Here is a 20841-nt window from a genome sequence, read left to right on the forward strand (position 1 = left end):
TTTCTGAAATGAGAAAATTATGGAAAAAAACAATTTAAAAAATACAAAGTGTTATTACTACAATAGGATTCCTAAATATATCTGCAGAAGTAACAGTTGTCAGCAATCAGCAATGTTTTCTGATACTTCCAGAGACCTACCTTTTCAAAATAATAGGTTCACCCACAAAAATTCTGCTATGCTGAAACAATCTTTATATGAACATTTGCATATCATCTCTTATAAAGTCATTAATTCTCCATCTTCATTATCTACACCGGGTACCACTGAAACGTTTTTTTTAAAAAAATAAAAAGTCCTGTAAAGAACAATCAGATTATACATGAAAGGCTCAGCCTTAATGGATGTACCCATGTATTTTCTCTGATGAGAGATCTGCCTCCGTACTGTCTAGTAACTTTCCTCTATGCAAAGAAAAACCCCTAATCAAGGAAGCCGTTTGGACTTAGGTAGTTTGAATTAAGATAGTACAATGTTTTTAAACTATTACACATTGCTGAAATTGATGCATTTTATTTTATTTTTAGGTTTGTTGCTTTCTAATTTTATCTTTAATAACATGTTAAGCTTCTATACTTTTTAGTCTCCTTGGATTTTGCAACAGAAGCAACACAGAAAATATTCAAGTAAAGTAAATAACCTAATCTATTGAACAATATGGTGTTATTGAGAACTCCAGTTTAATAACATGTCAGAAAAGGATATGGGAAGCCTATTTCATAAAGCATATTAGTTGGAGACAATTCAAGACAAAACAGAGTTTATTGTACTGCAACATCAAAAATACATGTAGAGTACATCAAGGGCTAAGCCAATGACAATTTGCCAGGCCAGTTAAACAAACCAAGCTACTAAAATAAGAGGGATCTATTGAAGTCAATAATAAAGGTTACTCATCAGAGGCACAAGTACACTATTGTTTAAGTATCCTGATTCAACTCAACTGCAGTACACAAATCTATAGATTTTCCTTCTAAGTTGCATATTAGAGCTACTTAAAGTTCAAGCTAAGAGGGGTGCCCATACTCATGTAGCTCAGTGGCCAGAATGCTTCCCGTGGAGTGTGAAACATGCATCCACAACACTCATTCAATTTGCCAGTAATATATGGGAGGTAGGGTCATGGAACAATTCCTAAAGGCACTTGCAGTGGCACCTCCCCCAACAATCCCAGCCATTGCAAGTGTGCTTAGGACTGAAGTGGATAGGACCATTATTCTTCTTGCAATAGGGATGCTCTGTTGTTTTTGCTCACTGTTTGAACTTAACAGATGTGTAAGAATCAGTCATAATAAGGCAAATATTTAGTCTATGAAATACTGATAAAGAAGATAAAAAATTGTCACCATCCACCTATGATGCAGCTCTTGGATTTCCAAAAACGTTAATTTGGGCAGGCCATGCTGAAAGCAAAATCTGGGCACCCCTGAGTGTTGGGAGTCTACACAAAGCTTTGTTCAGATGAGCGAGAGATAGTATTGCAACACAAGTAATTGCTACAGGAAGCACCAGGTAACTCAACAACTTGGGTACAGCCACATGAGCAAGTTGTGCAGATAAAAGCAGTAAAGGCGCAGCACCACAAGATGCAACTAAGAATAAGAGCGTTGACATCAGAAGCAGCATTTGAAAACAAGCTGTTAGCCATTTAAATTAGTTGTAGATCAGATGCCTCGCTGTAATGCATAACTGTACATGCTGGCATGCCCCTCTTTCTTATAGCCAGGTTTTTAATGCAAAGTTAGACATTAAAGGGGAAGGGAGCTCTAAGATTAAGAGTTGCAACTTTCCTAGTCAGGGAGATCAGCCAAGAGGGTAAGAAATACACTTCAGCTACAGCGACTGCTCAATCTCCAATTACTACCAACACAGTTTTGAAGCAAGACAAGACCAGTCAGCCATTTCTTTATATTATTGTGTAAGTTACATCTGAAAACTGGAAAGACAAGCAGATTTTCCCTGCTTAAAAAAAATAGTCAACATGTCACATAGTGGAAGGGGTACTTAAGTAAATAAGGAATGGCAGCAACTTTGAGTTACACACAAGAAGAGAGAAAGACAAAGACAAGCACAGGCCCTGTACTATCAATGAACCCCAACAAAAATATGAACCAACGGCCAGCACAAACTGGACTAAACACTGGACCTTTAGCATTCATCAGATATTTAACAACGTCTTAAGCCAGTGATCAGATGGAGAATCTGGCTAAAAATGAGTTAAAACCTTAGGACAGAAACGAAAATAAATTAAAATTATTACTTGACTAAAATTTCCTCTTGATGTAGCAGATTTGCAAACTAGAATCCAACTGAGTTCTCTAAAAAAAGAAAAAAAGAAAGACACTTCTTCCTTTCCTTTCCAATGATTTGTAACTTCAATTACATATCTGAGATTGAAGGAGAAAAGGCAAAGTTACAGCATCCACAACATTTTCTATGTATAACTGAAAATAGAAAGAATAAAGAACAATCCTTTTGGAATTTTCACAATCTTTGCCCCTCTGTAGTTAATAAATCCAGCACTGATGCTAAGGTGACAGTGTATATAGTATATTTTTTGTTGATGTTTCTCTTTTTAAGTTTCAACCGAGAAAATTTGAAGACATAGAAATGTCCACTCAAGAGTTGTCAGATGGCACATGCTCCTCAAATCCCTCACTCTCTCGGACTAAAGCTCTTTCCAGAATAACACGACCTTCCTTGTAGCGCTGGCTGTCTTCAGTAGCAAACTCATAAATCCAGCCTAGCTTGCTGTTGCAGTTCTTGCAGCTCACATCGCGAACCATGTGACGACCAGTGAGCATGACTCGATCTTGGACTTCACTGTATTGAAGATTGACTACCTGTAATAGATAAAAAAGCGATAAAGGTAATTTGATATGTATTGTCAATTGTGAGGGCTTGGAAATTTTATAAAAGCATTGTAGATAAATACATGTATCTTAAACAACAAATTAGTCATTTATATTTTATAGAATAACAATATGTAACAAAGAAAATATACACAGATCCAGAGATCCAGATTACGATCCTTCTTGTACCACTTGAAAATTTTATAACCACTAGACAACTTTGGGATGGTTTAGAGAAAGGAGTGAAGAAAGTGCATCTGTGGGTTACGCATGGCTGCCAGTCCCTTTTTTTGTAATCTTCCAGCTCCTCCCCCCTTCATTGGAAGAATAAAAACAGAGTGGAACCTCATTCTGTGAACATATATTTTATTACTGATTTACTTGGTGAATTTGTCTTATGAATTTGTGTATAAACCAGAAATGAAGTTATTTAATAATAAAAAGGAAAGCAGTGCTACCAGTATAGGGCCAAAGTAGAACGCCACAGAAAAGATGTAGAGGAACCTGGAGCTTTTTAGGCATTTTTAAAAGGTAGAGAAAAACTCACAGAAGTTAAAAGGCCACTACCATTCCACAATAACAACCACTCACCCTACAAAATGAATCCCTTCATGTTCTCTATTTATACTTGGAAAACAGCTCTTCAAATCAACCAAACTATGACCGGGATGATTCAGTACAGCCCTTCAAAAAAGGTTGTCAACAATCGGCACAGGATAATGAACTATTGTTACCTGCCTTATAATTGCAGCCATTACATTAACATGGTTACATTTGTACAAATCACACTTTATAATCTCACTGATATTTCAAAAACTCCGAAACAGGCCTCTTAAAACTGAAACCATGGAATGATTTGTGCTTGTTTTTTTAGTTTCATATTTGAAAACATTTTTAGTAACTGAACACTGAATATTTTCCAAAGTGAATTCTCCCTTTAACAATAACTAATGACCCAGCTAAAGGCAGTTAATTTAGTGTCATTTTAGGGCCATCACACAAAATATTAGTGCTAACTGGTGCTGTCCTTTAGCAACGGAGAAAGAAAACAAGTTGGTACAGCTCTGTCATGCCTTGGCCAAGGAGATGAAAGACCTTTCTCTATCACAAATGCCACTGTACTGGGAGGGAGAGAAGAGGCAGTATCTGCTGGACTTAATTACTTTCCACATGGCCAACTTCTTTTCCATTTGTGACTTATCTAGATTGTAAGCCTCAGGACAGGAGACTTTTGTTGTACTTTGACTTGTAAATTGCCATGTACAGTGATGACACGATATAAAGAAACAACAGTAATAAAAACCCTGGTCATTACTTTTCCAACTATACTTGCTAAATACGATTGCAACCATATTTCCTACACAGAAATAATTCTTCTGAAGGAAGTTTGGTACAAGCAACAGACCCTAACCACTGTTACCAAAAACACAATCTGTTTAACTCTTGAAGTGCCACTTTAATTCCACCCAGCACCACACCACAGAAAGAATTTAATGAATCTCAAGGAGTCTCTTTAACAAACCTTGTTAAATAGAAAGGCTCGTCCTGTAGCCCCTGTGAATCGGGTAGAAATAAGCTCTGATCGGTTTGTCAAGATTGTGTCACAGTTTGCACAGGAGAATAAGCGAGTACCACCAATGTGATCCAGGAAAATTCGACCCATTTTCCAAGTAGACTGAAGTCCTGAAAAAAGCGAGAAAATGATATTGCATCAAACTTGCAATTCCTATCACAAAGTCCCTGGAAATGAAGGGGCAAAACAACACAGGAAATTTTTCTTACTGTTTCAATGAGAGGGTTAAATCTCTCTCTCTCCTCATGTCCACTTAAACATACATATTTGTAATACTTCTTTCAGCATTGATTAAAAAGCAACAAGAAGACTGAAATTGTGCAGAAAGACAAGTGAGCATGCATAAATCCCCCTTATAGAAACCTGATGTTCCCTAATGACATTTTTCTAGAAGAGAACAATATGTTGTCACATACATTTGAAATTCGATTTCTGTTTTGCTTTATTGCAGTTATGTGTCCCCAATCCCTGATCCAAATTTTTTAAATTAAATTTCCTATTATGAAAAAGGGAATTATGCTGCCAGGCTCTCAGATATATATCACAGTGTTCTAATGCAACAGCAACAAATAGTAAGAAGATAAAAAGGAAACCATTACTCATAAATTTCAGTAAAAGCAGACCAAATATCTAAATACAAATATCTCTAAACTGTATTGATATATTAATATTAAAATGTTGCAAAGATTGTTATGTTTTCCATTCACTGGATCGGAGATGTCATCCTTTCAATAATGGAGTCTTTAAGCTGCCAAAAGAGTACGAACCCATACTTAGGTTTCTTTTCAAATTATATAAACCTTTCCCTTTTAAATATTGTTGAAATATAAAATTTTTGACTCTCCAGGGTTGCTTCCTGGAGGAAAAAAGGGGCTTCTCTTGGACATTAAATGTTGCAAATCTCTATTTTAGGTGGGGGTTATGGCACAGGTACTGCCTTCAAAGACTCTGGGGTAATAATGCAACCCCCTAATTCCCAACACTTCTCTTTCTTAATCTATAGGGTTAGTGCCAAGTACAACAATTGACCTGGAAAGTAAAAAAAAAGCTTAGTGGTCTATGCATAGGGTTTGGGGAGAAAAGGTCTCGGCTTCACCCTCTGGTATTTCCAGATGTCTGTCTTAATGATGTCTGTTGGTATATGGTGACCCCATGAATTCCATATGGTTTTCTCAGGTAAGGAGTACTCATAGGTGATTCCTGATTCTGAAATATAGCCCCAGCTTCTAAGGTCAGATAGGTCTGGTGACTTTAGGGCAGTGGTTCTCAACCTTTGGGTACCCAGATGTTTTGGACTTAACTGTAGGCCAAAACACTTGGGGACCCACAGGTTGAGAACCACTACTTTAGGGTATTTCTCCAGATAGGAAGAAAGCTCCACTACTCTCATTGAAAGTTCAACTATTGTCAGTGGAAAGATACAAAAGATGAGCAATCAACTGAGGCACTTTTGTACCCCTCACCTCATGGTCCCTGTACCTCAATGAATATTTAGGGACTCTGAAACTGGAATATTTCCTCCAAAGGCAATTATCTATTCCAAGTTTATAGAGGGGCAGTCTCACCAGGGGGAATCATTTTAGACCCCAAAAGGGCCCCAGAAGTGGAGACATTTGGTAGCAAACAATTTCAGACCCCCCCCCCCCCAAATTTTGGATGCAGCAAGAAAGAGGAGCAATTACTTTTTCTCTGTTGGGCAATGCTGGTGCAGACAAACAGTGAGTGAGATGATCAATGATTGATTCTGAAAAAAGGCTGCTTCATCTGTCCCAAAAGGATTACAATTCAGACTTGCCATGAATAGTAACAATGACCTGAACTATCTGTGCTCTATTTTCCTGTCTAAGGATGTACATGAATGGCACTTATAGCAGGTACAAGCTATTTTCCCTATTAGAAGAGAAACAGCTACAGGGCTGGATTCCAAAACTGTTTATAATGAGTAGGGTAGACCTCAAGACCAACATATTAATAATTCTGAATTCTGCCTACCCACAGATATATTTCTACAAAACACTGAAAGCATTTCTAAAAAACAATGAATATTCTCTATCATATTTGAGAGTGCACTCCAATCCCCTCTTTATGTTCTACATAGCATTCATGAGCCAACATTTCTTGGCCTAGAGAAAAAAGGCTTTTTCCAAGCCTTTTCCTTATTTAGAGTATTGTGTGTGTGTGTGCGCGAGCATGAACAAATTTATTCACATTTTGGCAAGTTCCTCTCAACAACTTGTTGCCCAACTTCATCCTGGCACATCAAAAACCTTCATATGCCTATGGTCTGAGAAAATGGCTCCCCAGTAGCATCTGAGTTACAAAGAATCCCTAAGGGAGGCCAGCTAGACATAAATCTTGGTTCAATTTTGTTCCACTTGAGATGCACAAGTCCCCCTTAGCCTGGAACTGGGAGCCTTGGCCTGGAACTGGGACCCCATTCTCTGGCACCCGTGGATGCTTACATAGTCAAACAATGACAGACACTGGCACCAAGTGACATGAGCCACAATCCTGCATATACAAGGTACATACATTCCTGCTTATTTGACATGTTAAGAATCAAAACACAATCAAGAAGTGTAAATAGCTGAAATGTGAAACCAAGCTATAAAGCCAAAGGTCTTCAGAGTGCAGTGGAAAGTTGTTTATAAGCCCAAGTACATACTGTCATAAGACAAGAGATACACCACAAATGACTTCTATACTGTATTATTCACAAGATGCCAACACATCAATTGAGAGCGAAAAAGCAGTGCATAGATGAAAGAGCACACCTGCATTGAATATAAGAGCTGAAAGAGTTGGTCACTGAAAAGCAGGACATACATGTACCACCCAAAGATTGTAGTCTTCCCTCTGGATAAACTATAATGATTTCCCCCCCTCACAACAAAGATTTACATGCAAACTCTATAAAAATGACTCCATATCAAATATGTTCCCATGTACACATTTGGTGTTGAAACCGTTATAATTTCTTCCATACATTGAGCAATACAGACTGGGCATCTGAGTCGCCAGTGCTATGTACAATATATGATGTTTAGCCTTGGAAACTGTATGGAGAATAAAATTCTTTTGACCAGAACTGGATTTCTTACATATCAGCAAATTGGTTGAGAGCATTTGTAAGTCTGCATAATTCAAAGAGTGTCATAGAATGAAATTAACATTACCCTAAAAGAAACTATGACTAGGCAAAATCAAAATCATAACTTTATGAAATGCATGAGAATTACAATACCACGCCTAGAATTAAAAAAATATTAAATAAACACAGGGAACCCCATAGTTTAAAATCTAGTTACAGAATGCATTATGCAAGACCATTTAATTGACTGGTTGGGAAAACTACGGCTAACTGGTTATTCATACAATCACAGAGTTAGAACATGCCCTCTGGGCCAGCAGGTCCAACCTCTCAATTCATTCCTAAAATTGAGAGGACATTTATTGACAAATACTTATATCCAAATACTGTAGGCTTCTTCTTCTGCATAGACCCAGGAAGCCTATCTAAAAGTAGAAGACACTTTGAAGTACTCAGTTTGCAAAGTCATATCTAGAAACAAAAATATGTTGTCAGTGACAACAGTACTATTCTGCAAAAACTGGCAGATAATATCTCCGTTTTAATCCAGTGAATGGGAGAAATTCATCATCAGAGCAAATACAGTTGACCTTCTATTTTTAGGGATTCAACTATCCATGGTTTGAAAATATTTCTCTCTTGTATAGATATATTGTTTTCCACACAGAAGTCTTCTTGGATCCATTAAGTGCATTTATTATTAGATTTAAAATTCACTTTTCTTTCAAACTGGGAATTAAAGTAGTTCACAACAAAATTAATAACATTTACAAATAACACAAAAAGCACGTGGAATAAAATATAATTAATGAAACACCATTCAATTAGAATTTAATTTTACACTGATATAAAAGTACACTAGCATTCACAGGTTAAAAGCTTTTTCTTCACCTGTCAATTAATTGCCAAAAGCCTACTTGAACAAGGTCTTAGTAAAATTATCCTCCTATTTTAGGTCCTTTAACTGCCTAAGTCATGGGGCTGAGAAATACTATTCAAAGACAAATCCACTCTGCATTTTAAGGGTCCTAACATATCACAGCTGTCAAGAACCAAACAAAAAAGATGGTGATACGGCTGTCAATAGTACTACAGTAGAGTCTCATTTAGCCAACATAAACGGGCCGGCAGAACGTTGGATAAGCGAATATGTTGAATAATAAGGAGAGATTAAGGAGAAGCCTATTAAACATCAAATTAGGTTATGATTTTACAAATTAAGCACCAAAACATGTTATACAACAATTTGACAGAAAAAGTAGTTCAGTATGCAGTAATGCTACGTAGTAATTACTGTATTTATGAATTTAGCACCAAAAAATCACGATATATTGAAAACATTGACTACAAAAATGTGTTGGATAATCCAGAACGTTGGATAAGCAAATGTTGGATAAGTGAGACTCTACTGTACTAAGTTGCAGAGTTTTTTCCCTTTCCCTCATGCCAGAAAAAACACTGAAATATCTAATTCATTTTGTTCCTCTCTCTCTCTCTTTCTCTCTTCCTCCCTCCCTCCCTCTCTTTTAGGCAGCATCCCAAAGGGACAAACTGAGTATGCTCAGAAACTTCTCAGCTCTCACATTAATACAGAGCGAGGCTGAGATTTCAAGAAGAGGAGGATTTCTTTCAACAAATAATGCGGAGGGATGGTGGGCAAGGCCCCAGATCTGTAATGTGGTGAGAAATTTACTCAAAGAATGTGGAGAACATGCTAAGTTGCATGGAAGTGTGGTGAAGGTAAGGAATTCATCTGTTTAATTAAAAATGGAACTCTACTGAGCTCTACTGAGCAAAACATTTTCATCCATTTCATTGCCTTAATGTGATTAAGTTAACAATCATAATCCCCTGCCATGCAAGGATACGTAATTAAAGCACTCCTGAAGATTCCCATCCATCTGCAATTTAAAGAATTCCAAGAATGGAAAATCAATCACGTTTTAAGGTAGTACCATTACACGGTTAAATATTCTTACAACAATTAAGTTCCTCCTAATGTTTGGGTGGAATCTTTTTCTTGTAATTGAATCCAACTGATCATGTTCCAGTCTCTGGAGCAGCAGAAAACAAGCTGGCTTGATTTTCTACATGACATCCATTCAGTTATTAAAAGCTCTTTTCCAAGCTAAATCTAAGTCCCTAAGTTATTCTTAAGAAGCCTGGGTTTCCAGACCTTTAACAATATAGATCACTCTTCTCGTCACATGTTCTATCATACTGATATTCTTCTTTCAGAACTCAAAACAATATTTCTAGTGAGATCTGACCACATCAGAAGATAATGGTAAACTACTTGCCTTGTTCTAGACATTATACTCCAGTTGATGCAATCTAGGGCCCCTTCTACGCTGTTATATAATCCAGATTATCATATCAGAAAATCCCAGCAGACTTCAAGGATGCCACCATCATCACCCTTTTCAAGAAAGGGGACAGAACACACTGCGGGAACTATCGTGGTATCTCCCTTCTAACCTCTGCCGGTAAAATCCTCGCAAGAATCCTTGCAAACCGCCTTCTCCCTGTCTCAGAAGACACCCTTCCAGAATCCCAGAATGGCTTCCGCCCCTCCAGAGGAACAGTGGACATGATCTTCACTGCACGACAGCTCCAAGAAAAATGCAGGGAACAAAACCAACCTCTGTACATGGCATTCATTGACCTTGCAAAGGCATTCGACACAGTGAATCGCAGCGCTCTCTGGACCATCCTCCAAAAAATTGGGTGCCCTGACAAATTTGTGAACATCCTGCAGCTCCTCCATGATGACATGATGGCAACAGTCTTGGACAGCAACGGCTCCCAAAGTGACCCATTTAAGGTGAAATCAGGTGTCAAGCAGGGATGTGTTATTGCCCCTACCTTATTTTCCATCTTCATCGCTATGATACTTCACCTTGTTGATGGGAAGCTTCCCACCGGAGTGGAAATCATTTATCGGACAGATGGCAAGCTATTTAACCTCAGCAGACTGAAATCCAAAACCAAGGTCACCACAACATCTGTTATAGAACTCCAATATGCTGATGACAACGTAGTCTGTGCGCATTTAGAAGAAGACCTACAAGCCATTCTAAACACCTTCGCAGAAGCATACGAGAAGCTCGGCCTCTCACTGAACATCGAGAGCCATTGTCCTCCCAACCCTGCTCTATGCCTGCGAAACGTGGACTGTCTACAGACGTCACACCAAACCCCTGGAGTGTTTCCATCAGCGTTGCCTTAGGAAAATCCTGCAAATCTCTTGGAAAGACAGGCGGACAAATGTCAGCATGCTGGAAGAAGCAAAGACCACCAGCACTGAAGCGATGCTCCTACGCCATCAACTCCGCTGGACTGGCCACGTTGTCCGAATGCCCGATCACCGTCTCCCAAAGCAGTTACTCTACTCCGAACTCAAGAATGGGAAACAGAATGTTGGTGGGCAGGAAAAGAAATTTAAAGATGGGCTCAAAGCCAACCTTAAAAACTGTGGCATAGACACTAAAAGAACTCGGAAGCCCTGGCCCTTGAGCACTCTAATTGGAGGTCAGCTGTAACCAGCAGTGCTGCGGAGTTCGAAGAGGCACAAACGGAGGGCTTAAGGGAGAAACGTGCCAAGAGGAAGGAGCATCAAGCTAACCCTGACCGGAACCGCCTTCCACCTGGAAACCGATGTCCTCACTGTGGGAGAATATGCGGGTCAAGAATAGGTCTCTTCAGCCACCTAAGAACCCACCCCCAAGACACCAGGGATGGAAGACAATCGTCCTCGAGCTACGAGGGATCGCCTAAGTAAGTAAGTACCAGATAATCCCAATTATCTGATTTGAACTGGATTATATGAGTCCACACTGCCATATAATCCAGTTCAAAGTAGATAATCTGAATTTTATGTGGCAGTGTAGAAGGGGCCTAGAACTGCAATGACTTCTTTGGCCACTGTATCAACCATTGATTTATGCTCACTTTCTTGTCTACTAAGATCTCACTTGCAAAGAAAAGTGGATATAAATTCAATAGATAAAAAAATAAAAATGAAATCCCAAGGTCCTTTTCAGATATACTGCTCTTGTGAACTTCGTTTTCCCTGCTTTGCTGTGGTACATTATACTTATCCCTGTTGAAATTCATTTTGTCATTTTCTTTTTTGTTAAGGTCATTTTGAATACTGTTCCTGTCCTCTGAGGTATTAGCTACCCTTCTGCATCTGTGTCATATGCAAATCTGATTAGTGTGCTTTCTATTTCAACATCCAAGTCATTTATAAAAACATTAAAAACCAGGCCCAGGGCAGAACCCTAGACACTCCAAAGCAATTTCTCCCTAGGATGCTAAAGCTCTATTTCAGATTAGACACCAATTTGTAAGACATTTTTCTCTCACACAAGTTTAGAACAATAAATATGGCTTTACTCTGTATTATCCTAATCATTCTGCTCAATAGGGTCAAAAAAAGAAAGAAAAAGGACAAACCCTCTGCTCTATACTTGAAACATATATAGTTACATGACTTGACAAAATGTCCAGTTTATACTGGAACAGTTAATTGTAATAAGCTGAGTTATGAAAGAAAAATAGTATTAGTGTAATTTATGAAATTCATACTCATGTTGTCTCTTGGAATTCCTTTGTTAATGAATGGTCATCTTACTATCACCATCCAGGGAAACTGAAATGTCCTCATAATTCATTTTTGATAACCGCTATTTCTGACTTGAAATGTATGTCTATTTATTATTTTGGTCAGGCTGTCCCTTTTGTGCTGCGGGGAATGGAGAATAGGACTTTTAGGGGATGATCATACATAGAACATATTGGTAAGTCAATTAATTTTTGACAATGCCACTGTCATTGCTAGGTCCTAGGAACAGAGCTTACATCTAAAATGGCCATTATTGTTAGATCTGCTTCATGTGTTTGCTGTGTCTTATTACATGGCTGTTGCTTGCGATGCAGGTTTGGATCCTGTCAATAAGCAAGAAAACACCTACCACCAAAGGGCTGTGACAGGAAAGCATCATTGTTTATAATTTGTTGTACAGATCAATTACACATAACAAAGGTTTCACAGAGAAATTACTGCAGGATACCAACCTAGCCTTCTTGATTTGATTTTTCATTTCATGGGAAGGGCAGTGGAATTCTCTGCCCTGGAGTGTGGTGGAGGCTCCTTCTTTGGAGGCTTTTTAGCAGAGGCTGGATGGCCATCTGTTGGGTGTGCTTTGAATGCGATTTTTCTGCTTCTTGGCAGGGGGTTGGACTGGATGGCCCATGAGATCTCTTCCAACTCTATGATTCTAAGTGCAATCTTAGAAAATGCTTGAGGTACATCCTTAAGTTTGTTTTGTATTATTTGAGGTTGAAATAATGTGACTTCCCAAGGTCACTCACTGGATTTACATGACTGAGTGAGAATCTGAACCCTGGTCTATTGAGTCATAGTCCAACACTCAAATCACGACACTATGGCAACTCTCCATGTTTCACATAAAGGAAAATAAATATGCATAGCATTGAGTAAGCGTCTAATACATGACACTACTAATGTCCATTAGGCAGGGGGTCAGAAAGGGTGTCTGCTGTTTTCACTTGTTTCGGGTCAGACCTATAATAGAAAAATTATTGAAGTCTGGACGGAACTTCTAAATCACTTCTTGCCCATGATTTCAGATGATAAAAGTATCAATGTATTTCAGGAAAGGGGTAGGTTTTTAGGGACAGGAACTAGGAAATTGCTGCAGAAATGAATCACCATGGGAAAGAATCCAAATTGTACCATGACTTTCCTTTTGTCTTGGAATGTCACTTTGTTCTTATGCAGGCTATGTCTAGAAATTGGATAAACAACCTATTATTAAAATAGTTATTTAAGCTCTAAGAATCAAGTATTCATATTAGTACCACATTTAAAATGCTCAGTTTAAATAAGTCCTCAAAGCATCCAAAGAGCAGACTTTTCACATATGCTGTTTGCACCAAACAGAGGCGGAAGGATTGCAAATATGCCATTTTGAAAAGTGGAATTATCACTTCCTCTAATATACATTTATTTTACTGCAGAAAGATAATTTCTAGCACTAACTGAGTAACTTTAAATAGGAAGTTAGTTAAGGGCTTTATGTAGTAACAGTGATCACTAGCAGGTGTAATTTTGTCATATATTGATATTCATATGTTGACTTTCTGATGAGCTGTAGAAAATGCAAAAAAATAAAAAAAGCTTTTAGGTTTTCAAACTGTAAAAAACAGAATGTGTTAAATAACAAATCCAAAGAAATCCAAAGTGTTCTAGTGTAGGTATATTTAAGAGTTCACTCAAGGTAGCATAGTGTGTCTTTCAGACAGAAATTGTTGTATAGTATAGTATAGTGTAGTATAGTCATTAAGTGCTAAGTAAAGCAGAGATGTGCAGACCTGGAATACAGAGGTCAAGTCAAAGTAGCCTATTGATGACATCGCTGTCTTCCCAAACAGAACTATTCTAAATGGTTATCTACCCTTCTATGGCCGTTTTGAAGCATCCACACAGGGGCATTAACTGTTAATATGCTACTCACCTACTGCCCAGAGAAAATCCACAATAATAACGTGGCTTCTGTTGTTCTGCTACTGCACCCACTGTTACTGAAACTCCCCAAGTGCAGAAGTACATGAAGAACATTCAAAATAATTCTTTAACATCATTTTTCAGGCATCAAGATTTCTGCTTTTCTGGTGTCAGGGGAAAAACAAAAGACAAGAGTCATATTACAGACAGTATCCAAGTTACTGAGATCTGTCATTGCAACCAGAACGTTACCTTCATTATAAGCTTGTAAGGAAAATCTTTCAGAATATTAATATTTCAGAAAATAACAAAAACAGATTTTAAAAAAATAATGGCTATGAAGTTCCTCAACATTTCCAAACTGATGACTACAAAGTTCCCCTCCTTTCAAATTGCTCTTGGTAATGTGAAGTATCATAAATGTATGGATTGTTATGAAGAATAACTGACTTAATTTTTTTTTACATTCTATTACTTATTCACACAACGATACTCATACAAAGCACACGTTCAGTTGAAGAACAAAAACCAAACAGAATTATGTTCAGACCAACCTACATATCCAGTAAATAACTATTCTAATTACAAAACTAGTTACATGTTCAGTCACTTGGCTTGGGTACTCCTACATTTCAATTGCACTGAATTTCTCACTGGATGCAAATGAGCATTTATTTCACTTTTTAGTTTTAATGTAACTGCTAAGAAAATAACAAAGTATTTATATATGTCTGTGGTTAATGCGAAAATTATAGGAACAAACTATGAACTGAAGGAGAACTATCTGAATGAAGTGGGTTTGGTTAATTTAGTAGGCACATTTTCAAAGCCCAGTATGATTAAATGCTCAAAGCTGGGGCTTAAGGTGATTTCAAGGAGACCTCTTAGAGGCAATAGTAACACAATAGGAATTCCAGAGTTTTTCAGTCCTTTGTCTTCATACAAGGTCTTTTATAAATACCATCTTTCAGGTTAATACATTGGCTTCCACATGTAACTATGTAGTTAGATGTTAAATCAGAGAACAACAAGGTGCTTCAAAAATATTTGCCTGTTGGAAAGATTATGTTAAAACAATTAAGTGAAAATAATCAAGACCACATTACTGAAGAAGTCAAATATCTCAATGGTTATCATGTATGAGTATTAATATGTTTAACAAATGGGAAGATAAAAACTTAAAAGTCAGTTGAAGAAAGATGAACCTTTTATACCAGGATTGGAATTGTGCTTTTTACCAGATAATGTTAAGATTGCAATTTCCCACAGTGAGGAATGCTGGAGTCTGCAGCAACAAAATCTGGATTGCTTCACAATTCTTATCCCTTTTAAAAACATTACGTTTCATGATTCGTTTCCATGCTGCAGATGGATGTTAATAAATTACTGCTTTCATCATGCCTTACCACAGGCCAGGAACTTGGTTTGCTGAAAATATGAGTTAAACAACATCTGAAAACTCTATGTTTTCCAGAACCATTTTAAGCCAATGGCTTAAGCCAACCATTTTAAGCCAATTCTGGCATAGAATAGAAGTGAGGATACTGAATTGTGAACAGGCTCGTATTTCACTCCTGCTACCAGCTTACTGATTAAATTTTAGCAAAGTAATCTTCTATCAGATTCAACTGCCAATTATTCACAGACCAATTCTGTAAGGTTGTTGTAAGTAAAAATTAAACTGTTTTGAACAATATAAAGCATGGACTAATTGTATAAAGGAAATATTCTGAAAATATTCTGAAAATATATGTATAACTGACTCAGCAACAACTTTGACAAAAAAGATCTTTTTCAGAAAGCCCAGATTCTCCTTTGCACCCTTTTCTCCTTCTTCCTGTATTGGTTAACTGTTTTAGTAACATTAGAATTAGGAAGTTATTGAAGGAAGACTGGATAAACACAGATGTTTTAGTTGAAAAAGAGTAGGATTCTACTGAAACCAACCCCACTGTATGTGTCTTCTTCTGCCCACAATAGGCAGCTTCTCCAAAATCTTTTATTGAGCATGTATGAACACACCAAAAAAGAAAAAATGAATTAGTAGCTTTCCCACAGCATCTCCATTCAGCAAATTAAAAAAACCAGATACTTACAAACAACCCATAGTTAAGAACAGGGCTGAGTCAACAGAGAGTAAGAGAAATCTACCCCAGGAAGGGGAAACATTCTTAAGAACAAACCTACAGAACCTTGTTTGTACTTGGGGGCTGCATGTATATAGATTCATTTCAGAAGAAGCCATTAAGTGGCCTCTGGAGGTTTACAATGTTTTAATTTACTTCTGCAAGACTTACCTGACCTGGTCTTTCATATTCTATGTACATGTTAATTTAGAACAAAATGTTTACTGAAATATTTTCACCTGCTCCTCTTTTTTGCAGTCTAGGAACCTATCCCTCTTCTATTCATATCATTTCTACCTCTGGTGCCAGATTTCATAAACATCTGTTTTATGAATTGAGAATACATATAGTTTTATCTGAACCAACAAAATGCTGACACCTCAATGGCTTTAATTCTGAATCTGATAAAAATGACTGTGTTTAAGCAAAACAAGAAACTCCCGAATAGCTAAACTGCAAATGTATATAATGATCTTATGTTTTATCTGTATGTTTTCACTATGTGTCCCACCTCAAGCTACAAAAAAGTCTAGGTTACAAATCAAACTGATTATTATTTCTATGTCATCTGCTAATGTGAACTTTTGAACTTTTGCTATAATGTATAATAAGGCTGTTGGAATTTTTTTTAAATGTGAAAGGGAGTGATGCTGCAAGGGAAAAATGCAGACTCTGCTCTCTTCTGATAAGGTTTTAATCATTTGCATAGCTTCTATATTTGATACACTATGGCGTCAAGGTATGAGCATAAGCTGCATCGTTCTCTCTACTATACAAAAACTGCAGAACCCCAGAAGAGAAGTGCTTTTGCCAACTCCCTGAAAAGATCCAGAACACTCAGCTCTTTCCCAATTATCCAAAAAGCATACACAAAGAAAGCAGGGGAGGGGAGGGGAGGGGGGGGGGAGCCGCACACATCCTCATCATGTGGCACACGCCACCCAATCAACAAAGGCTCAACCCACGTCTGGTTTCAGAGGCTTTCCCAGAAGCACAGGCAATTTGACAACAAATAAGAGGAAACAGCTGATAAGAGAAACCTGTGGGTCGAATCAGGGCCAGAGAGGAAAGCAACAGACTTTCTTCACCTCTTATTTTCATTCATACTGTGTTTTCTTTTAAGCATCGTTTTATTCAGGAACCTCTCCTCTCAAGCAAAGGCAGATAAAAATTACAGCTGCTTGAAGAACCTCAAAACAAATAAGAAATGATACTAATCCCAAAACCAAGGAACTAAGAATGGCAATTGGGTCGAAGGCAGTTAACAAGAATAGCAAAAGGTCTTAATTAAGCCTGAATTAGCCAGGAACTGGCGAGCAAGAGGCGGAGGCTGGCAGAACTCAGCCTTGGCGACTCATGCTCACAGGTTGTGAATCAGAACAATGACGCCTGGGCCAGAAACAGAAACAAACAGTGAGACTGGAGCAGAAGGATTGGGGGAGATATCTCCAGGTGCACCAACACTGGAGAGTTAACTCAGCCTGACACCTGTTTCACTGCCATGGGTCATGCGATAGAACTGTGGATGATGTAGTTTCACAAGGTCTTTAGTGCTGGGGCCTCATGAAACAACTCCTCCCAGGACTGCATAACATTGAGCCATGACAGTTGAAGTGGGGTTAAACAGCACGCATTCCATAACATAGCTCCTCCCCTTCCCCTTCCACTCAGCTGTATAAAATCCAAAGTGATTATATGGCTGTGTGGACTCAGATAATCCAGTCCAAAGCAGATATTGCAGATTATCTACTTTGATATTCTGGGTGATATGGCTATGTGGAAGGGCCCTTAGATGTATCCATTTCTCTCTCTCTCTACACACACACATGTATATACAATATATATATTCACAGACATATATATACACATATACCTACATCTATTTATATATACACATACTATCTATATATGCATATACATACTACATATTATACGCCAGGCATGGACCAAATTTGGCCCTACAGGTAAGCTGTTAGGAATTGTGGGAATTGAAGTCCAAAACACCTGGAGGCCCAAAGGTTGGGAACCACTGATCTATTGACATATCCGCATGCAAACCCATATATATATATACACATACACACTGGAGAGATACACACATATACTATATACATAAAGGGTGGGCCGAAAGTCACAAAGGCATCCGATATCTCAACAACTTTTAGAAAATCAGACAGAATGTAACATCATTTTCTATACATACTCTTCATGAAGCTATGGCAGGCATGGGGAAATTTGGGCTCTTAATTCGCACAATTCCTAACAGTTGGTAGTTGTGGGAGTTGAAGTTCAAAACATCTGGAGGGCCCAAGTTTGCCCATGCCTGAGCTATGGCATTGTAAACTGAAAACAAATAATACCTCACAACCTCTGAGGATGCCTGCCTTAGATGTGGGCGAAACGTCAGGAGAGAATACTTTTGGAACATGGCCATACAGCCCGGAAAACATACAACACCTCAATAATAATAATAATAATGATGGTGTTAAATACTGAAACCCCTTTGTGGCTTTAGGCCTATCCAAATACAACACATCTGAATACAGAGACACAGGTAGGCCTTCCTCCCAAACCTTCTAGGACAGGCATGGGCAAACTTGGGCCCTCCAGGTGTTTTCGATTTCAACTCCCACAATTCCTAACAGCCTACCAGCTGTTAGGAATTGTGAGAGTTGAAGTCCAAAACACCTGGCGGTCCCAAGTTTGCCTAGGCCTGTTCTAGGATAACACAGCCGTCTCAGAGGAAGTAAACAACTTTGGAGAAGGGAGGGCCTTACAATGAATGGAGGGGAGAAAACAAAGAGAGGAGACCTCCAAGCAGGACTAAGAAACAGGCAGGGAGGACACCCTTGTCGCATTGTATTAAATACATTGAGAATCTGTCCCTCTCAAGAGAGAGAAATTGCTCCTAAAGCTGAGGAAAAAAAACACCTTCTTTGTGTCGTCGTCGTCGTCTCCAGGAAGGGAGGGCGGCGCTGCTCTCTTGTTATTGTGCTTTATGATGACGAGGAAGAAGAGGAAGAGCACAAAACCACCGCCAGACACAGAAAACTAAGGCTCTCCTTCGCCTTCAGGCGGAGTTGGAGCCCCTGACAGCAAAGCGAGACCCCATTTCCCCGCCCAACGACACCTTTTCCTCTTTCTAGGCCGCCGCTATTACCTGCGAAGGAGGAGCACTCGAAGGAACAAGCACAGAAACCTCCGCCTCGGAGCTTTCAGGCGTCTCGGCCTCTGCTTCTGTCTTTCTCAACTCAGCTGAGAGAGACTGACTCCCTCTCCGGCCCACTCTGTGTCTCTCTTCCTGGCTTGGCTCCGCCCCCTGCCCCAAAGCCCCGCCCCTGAAAGTGTCAATCACCGCCTTGCTGCGTCGTAGCCACGCCCCTCCGCTCTGGCTTTGTTCCCCAGCTGCTCAAGAGCGCAATAACAGTGAAGCCACGTGGTGAAAGGAGGCGGGCGGAGCGAGGGGGGGGGGGTTCTTAAAGAGACAACACCCGGAAATTTAGGGTAGAATAAACAAACACATCTTTAGTGGCGGGTGAGACCCAAATGCAACGAAATTTTATTTATTTATTGGACTTGTATACCGCTACTCCCAATTTTAATATTTTATTTTGTATATTGACCTTTTATGACTGTTTTTATCGATGTTGATGTTTTATTGTTGGTTGTTTTTGCTCTGATTTTATACTGTTGTGTCCGGGCATGGCCCCATGTAAGCCGCCCCGAGTCCCTTCGGGGAGATGGGGCAGGGTATAAGAATAAAGTTATTATTATTATTATTATTATTGGCTCGGAGCTGTTTACAAAAATAGATAAAACAATACAGTTAGCTTTAGATAACAATAAGAATGGACAGAGCCCCAAGTTTTCACCCTTCGAAGGCTTGTCGGAAGAGAAAGGTTTTACAGGCTTTCCGAAAGGCAAGTAGGTCTCAGGTAGTTCGAATTTCAACTGGCAAGGCATTCCATAGATAAGGGGCTACAATCGAGAAGGCTCTCTGCCTAGTAGAAGACAAATGATAGGTCCGGATGTTAAGGACTTCAAGCAAATTTTGGTCTTTAGATTGTGCAATGCTTTTCTTTTTTCAGATGTTTTCAGCAGGCCACATGGTGTCCTAAATATCTATTTAATATATTTGAATATTATTAATGTAATATAATATATAAGATATATATACGACAACTTATGATATAGCAGAATATATTTTATTGTATAATACTAATAGTATAATATACTGGTAGTGTATTATCTATATTGTGGCATAATAATATAGCACAATATAATATATAGTTATATAATTGTATATTATATATTACATGTAATATTACTAATAATATTGCAGTATAGTGGTACAGTACAATATAGTAATATATAATACTAATATTGTGCTATGGTAATAAAATGTATACATATAATATTGATAATATAGTATAATGCAATATATTAGTAATACAATATATAATAATAGAAATATTGTAATATTACTGATCATATATAATAATATATAATGATATACTGTTTTGTTATTTTAGTTATAAGGTTTTTTATTGTGAGCTGCTTTGAGTCTCCATATGGAGAGAAAAAGTGGGATATAAATAAATCAATAAATAAAATAAAAGGTCACATAAATATCTAAAAAGTCAAGCCAACTTTATTTATTTTCTGTT

At 38.2% G+C, this 20841-nt stretch overlaps 1 protein-coding gene across 2 annotated transcripts; it reads right to left on the reverse strand.

Moving 5' to 3' along the window:
* Window positions 1-743: 743 nt before the first annotated feature.
* On the reverse strand, window positions 744-19507 carry ypel5 (yippee like 5). Of its 2 annotated transcripts, XM_003216057.3 has the most exons (4): window positions 19335-19507; window positions 14059-14212; window positions 4375-4535; window positions 744-2843 (listed from the first exon to the last, which is right to left on the reverse strand). In XM_003216057.3, exons 3-4 carry the CDS (start codon window positions 4513-4515, stop codon window positions 2619-2621), a joined length of 366 nt encoding a protein of 121 aa, XP_003216105.1. In that variant the 5' UTR covers window positions 4516-4535; window positions 14059-14212; window positions 19335-19507; the 3' UTR covers window positions 744-2618. The 2 variants fall into 2 exon arrangements, with proteins under 2 accessions (XP_003216105.1, XP_003216104.1); XM_003216056.4 differs by lacking the exon at window positions 14059-14212 and having other exon boundaries at window positions 19335-19505.
* Window positions 19508-20841: the final 1334 nt, after the last annotated feature.

This window comes from Anolis carolinensis, chromosome 1 (assembly GCF_035594765.1).
Source record: "Anolis carolinensis isolate JA03-04 chromosome 1, rAnoCar3.1.pri, whole genome shotgun sequence".
NCBI lineage: Eukaryota > Metazoa > Chordata > Lepidosauria > Squamata > Dactyloidae > Anolis > Anolis carolinensis.

Excerpts from the sequence above, each read along its gene's own strand:
- ypel5 (XM_003216057.3), bottom strand. The coding sequence starts at position 4,515 with ATGGGTCGAATTTTCCTGGATCACATTGGTGGTACTCGCTTATTCTCC. Across the intron at positions 2,844-4,374 it reads GAGCCTTTCTATTTAACAAG|GTAGTCAATCTTCAATACAG; the intron begins GTTTGTTAAAGA and ends TATCTATTACAG.